Source organism: Rhincodon typus, chromosome 41 (assembly GCF_021869965.1).
Source record: "Rhincodon typus isolate 14 chromosome 41, sRhiTyp1.1, whole genome shotgun sequence".
Classification (NCBI taxonomy): Eukaryota; Metazoa; Chordata; class Chondrichthyes; order Orectolobiformes; family Rhincodontidae; genus Rhincodon; species Rhincodon typus.
In genome coordinates this window covers 3974771-3979365 of record NC_063372.1, presented here as the reverse complement: position 1 = coordinate 3979365, position 4595 = coordinate 3974771, and the positions used below count along the sequence as shown (strand labels likewise).

Genomic DNA, 4595 nt, shown 5'->3' with positions numbered 1-4595 from the left:
TGCAGTGTGGCTGGTTGCATTCAGCCTTTCTGCTATTTCTGTCTTGTGCCCATTGTACACCACCATTTGTGCACACTGCTGCCATTTCATGCTGACTGATTCTTTCATCTGCAGTTGACTAGATTGCTTGCTTTTGTTTTCTTTATCACCCAGCATTTTTCCATTTCTCTCCATTCACTACTCATAACCCTGGCTGTCTGTGCTGACCTCCATGATTAACAGCTGATCTAGGAGCCAGTATTGCTACAGTGTGCTTGAAGCTTTGTCCTGCGTTCAATGTACTCACTTTTCTCCTTTTTAGCCTTTGTGCTTAATTAGTGTTCTCTTTCAATCATGATCCAAGGGTCTCTCTAACTGTGAGAAGGTTAAATTTCTTGTCTGTGTTAGCTGTTTAGAAGCTGAAACTAAACATTGAGTTGGCAGTGGCCATCTCAGCTGGTTCAAATTGGACTGCAGCACACTCCTACTCCTTTCTTGTCTGTGTTTTCTGGAATCATGGGCTAAGAATATTTTGTCCATGATCGGTTGGCTGTAATCACTTGGTGGCAGGTTGTGTTTCTGCCTGTGACTGCCCACATGATCATTTCAATTCATAATATTACCATCAGGTGGGGGTTATCAAATAGAGGTTAGGCATTAGCTCTCTGGAATACCACTACCCCCCACCCCAAAACACTGCCTAGGAGATCCTAGGTTAATTCTCCCCTTCACCCACTGCTTATTCTCTGATAATGAATCATCATTATTGTAGCTTTTTTAAAAACTGCAGACCCGAAGAAGGCCATTTACACTTAGGAGATGTACTTATAGATGCTTATACTTGTAATACAGTGATAGTGTGTTGGATTTGATCTGCATTTGGCATTAAACAGGAGGTCACAACATAAACCTATCTCACTTGTAACAAAAAAGCCAAAATTAGGAGAGAGAGAGAGAGAGAGGAAAAATGCAAATCTTGTATAAATTTGAAATGAGTTGTATTGGTTTCTGATTTTTGTCTGGCTGAAAGTGATTTTGCTGTCTTTTGAATTGAAACTTCAAATTCTGTCATCTGGAATGGACCCGATTCCAGACAGGAAGTCCAAGGTCTGTTTTTCAATCGTTGATTTGCGAGTAACGGGGAACTGGAGCTATGACCCTAGATTGCGAAGAAACTGTGTGGCTGTGAAATGACATTATGGGTTACTGTTGTGGGAATAATGCTCCTGATATTTATGGGGAGGTGAGTTGGGGAGGAGAATCTGGGTTAAAAATACCTTCAAAAATACAATTTTATGAAATTGCATTGTCCGCTAGTTTAGCGGATGCATTAACCCACACAGAATTGTAACGTATGTTTCTGGTTCAGACAATACTTCTAAATTGCTCGACATATTAATTTTAAATGGATTGTCACCTCTGCTAAAGTAGACAGAGGAATTTTGGGCACACGCTTCTTGTATTAGTAAACCACAGCACAAATTCAGAGACTCTTTGTAATTTGGACCTTAAATGACAAAAATAGCCACCTGAGAAAGTAACCTTTAGTCCTTTTGTATACTCGTTTCATTTATATGTCAAGAGAATTTATTTTTGCTATTTCCCAGCCCTCCAGTTCTCTGCATCATGGCTTTTCTATGAACTAGATGGCATTAGTTCCTAGAGTAAACGTCGTGTTTTCTTTTTCAGAGTGCAAGAAGTTTTAATTAGCGTTGTAACTGCTCTTCGCCAAACTATTCATTAAACCTCTTACAGTCTTGTGATTTTTAACTGCACACTGACATTTTCACTCATTTGAATCTTAAAGTGTATCTTTATTTTCCAGAATCACCTTTTATTTGTTAAAAAAAAAATCAAATTTTAATGTGTAATTAAATGGTTTTTGTCATCTGCATTTTAAAAAGAGCTCTTGAAAGCTGAAAAGGAAGACTAGGCTTATTGTAGATTCTGTTCAAGTCTGAGACAGCTAAGGCCCTAAGTTGCTAAGAAACTGTGTAGCTGTGAAATGACATTATTCCCACGATGGTAACCCATAATGTCCCCGGTACTTATCAGGAGGTGGGTTGGGGAGGAGAACTGATCAGGAAATCTGCACTTCGTGATTACTTTGACGACTAGTTCAAAATCGAGTGGACTTCACACACAGAAAAGGCTGGCACTTGACAGCAGGTCAGCATCTGTGGAGATGGTGGATGCTCATTGTTTTGATTCCATATCAACTGGCTGTTAGACTCCATTGGCATGGCAGTGGCCATTGGGTAAAATGATTTGATTTGGTGTTTGAGTTGATAGTGATGAGATTTTTAACTAGAGATGATAGAAATGTGCAGCAGCAGTTCTGATCTTGGACGTTGTAAATGTAACACCTCTTTTTCATTGTCTGTATGCTTGCACATTTGCCACTGTATGGATTCTGCTGCTGTAGATCAAGTTGCCCTAGAACCTTTTGTAGTCCACATGGTTTGTCCTGGAATAAATTGTGGGACAACTGTTACTGTGTGAATCTGGTTATAGTCCTTTTGTATTGTGTGTTGCAACTTCCTGCCAAATAGAACCACTTAGTCAGCTGGTTACAGACATCAGTCCATAACCATTCACCAGAAGGTGTGTGCATTAAGAGCCTGGATGACTTTTCACTCCATACATTGGGTTATGTCTGTCTGGTAACTCTGTGTGAACTGGTTGAAATCTAAAACCCATTGACATGGAGAAATATGAGCACATGTTCCTCTCCCACCTTCTCCATGACTTTATGGTATAGTGTGTTGATGCACAGAGTCCAGGTGCAGCAGTTACTGTTCTATTCAAGTGCTGCAGTTTGTGTGCAAAATGCTGAGTTGTTTAATAATTTGGTACTCCCCTTTTTGCCTTGCAGGATTTTCTTATTATGTTTCTCCATCACCTTGCGACAGTTGGATTAATTACCTTTTCTTACTCCAACAACATGGTGCGAGTTGGAACACTCGTCATGTGCCTTCATGACGCATCTGATTTCTTTTTAGAGGTGAGACCATTCTGTTGCATAGTGAGGCACTTTTTGTCTGGTGATTAGTCCTGGGTAATGATAATTCTCCATATAAATTATTCTAACTTTAATACCTTCTTGTACCAACAACACCTGGTTCTTGATAAATTTACAGCAGTAATCTGTGAACAGTTTTGATCAGGAGTGTAGAAACACAAAACAAATTTGTTGTGACTAATGTCTCTGTATTACACCAAAAAAACCCGCAGTCCACAGAGCCAGATGGACAGTTAGACACAGACACACCAGGTGTGGAACTATATATAAATTCATAAGAAAAAGCCTATGAAGATGCAATTGTAAGATTGGAATCTCATTTCCTGGTTCAGATAATGGTTATAAATTGCTTGACCTTTACTCCTGCAGTTTTTATGGCCGTGAAATTGCATGAGAATTGTAACCCAGGCTTTACCCACTCTAAAGCCCCTCAACTGCCTCCCTTTTGTTAATATTAATAACACATTGTGGTTGTGCATTGAATGTTCACAAGAAACATCTGATTTGCAAGGAGTTTGGACTTTTATCATCTTACGCAGCAGGATTTGATTTTAAAGTTTCCACCCACCTAGTGTTTGCTAAGGGTTATTTACTGTGCGTGCCAAAATCGATTCAACTTTTAAAGCAGTTTAAATAATGTGTGACCCTTGTTCCCTAAGATTTCAAACCCAGTGAATCACCACTGCTCAAGTATCCTGAGAGTCAGGCTGGGAGGTCGGCTTTGCAAGTAGGGCGTTTGCTTTGTGCCTTTGTGGTGATGTGGCTGCATGTTTGAAATTGAGTGCACTGCCACTTCTGACGGCCCTTTCTGTGGGTTGCATGGTGCTGGGGAAAGAGGCTGCCAGTTACCAAGCACCCAGTGCACAACATCAAGCATTATCTCGACCGGGTCAGCTGCAAAATAAGGTTCCTTCTAACCTTAAAATCCTTTCAGCTGTGTGCCCCAAGTTGAAGTTGGGAGTTTGAAATCCTCCTTTTCTGTGTCCCTGTTGTGAGTTCTAAACAGGAGGAGAAAAGCTAGTCACTGTTCAGCTTTCACCAATCCACCTAACTGCCCATAAATGCATGTAAGTTGACAATCTCCCACAATGTTGCTGATCTGGGGGGTGTAAATTTCACATGTAATAGGAAATGTTTGGATGTTGGGGTTAAGATACCTTGAGGCAGAGCCTAGGGAACTTTTATTGTTGATTAATACTTGATGTTGTGCACTGGATGCTTCTTTCTCCAGCACTTCAAACTTAAACAATACACTGTGGTTTTAAAAAAAAAAATTACCTCAGGAGGTTAAACAACGCATGCATCAGCAAGGGCTGGAATTCTTCCCAAGATGATCATCATTGGCTGACTCACCAATAGAAATCAGATTGCTTTAGAGTAGTCCTGCTCTGGCACAGCTCTTTATGTGAAATGAAAACTTTGGCAGAGTTTGTGCCTATTTGGAATCCAGAGTAGAGAAACTACCACTTCAATAACAGTAATAAGTACTTGTATTTACACAGAGCCTGTTCGTGTTATAAATTGTTTTAGTCTCTCACGCTTGCTCTGTCTCACATGCTCTCTTGCGCTCTCTCTCCTGAAAGATGGTAATGAT

The 4595-nt window shown here is 40.2% G+C and overlaps 1 protein-coding gene across 1 annotated transcript in view; it reads left to right on the top strand.

Moving 5' to 3' along the window:
• Nucleotides 1-4595, top strand: part of LOC109926281 (ceramide synthase 6-like) — a 61719-nt gene that overhangs the window by 37016 nt on the left and 20108 nt on the right. The window contains exon 6 of the mRNA XM_048618802.1: nucleotides 2855-2983. Coding sequence (XP_048474759.1) covers nucleotides 2855-2983 — 129 coding nt within the window. The remainder of the gene's footprint in view (nucleotides 1-2854; nucleotides 2984-4595) is intronic.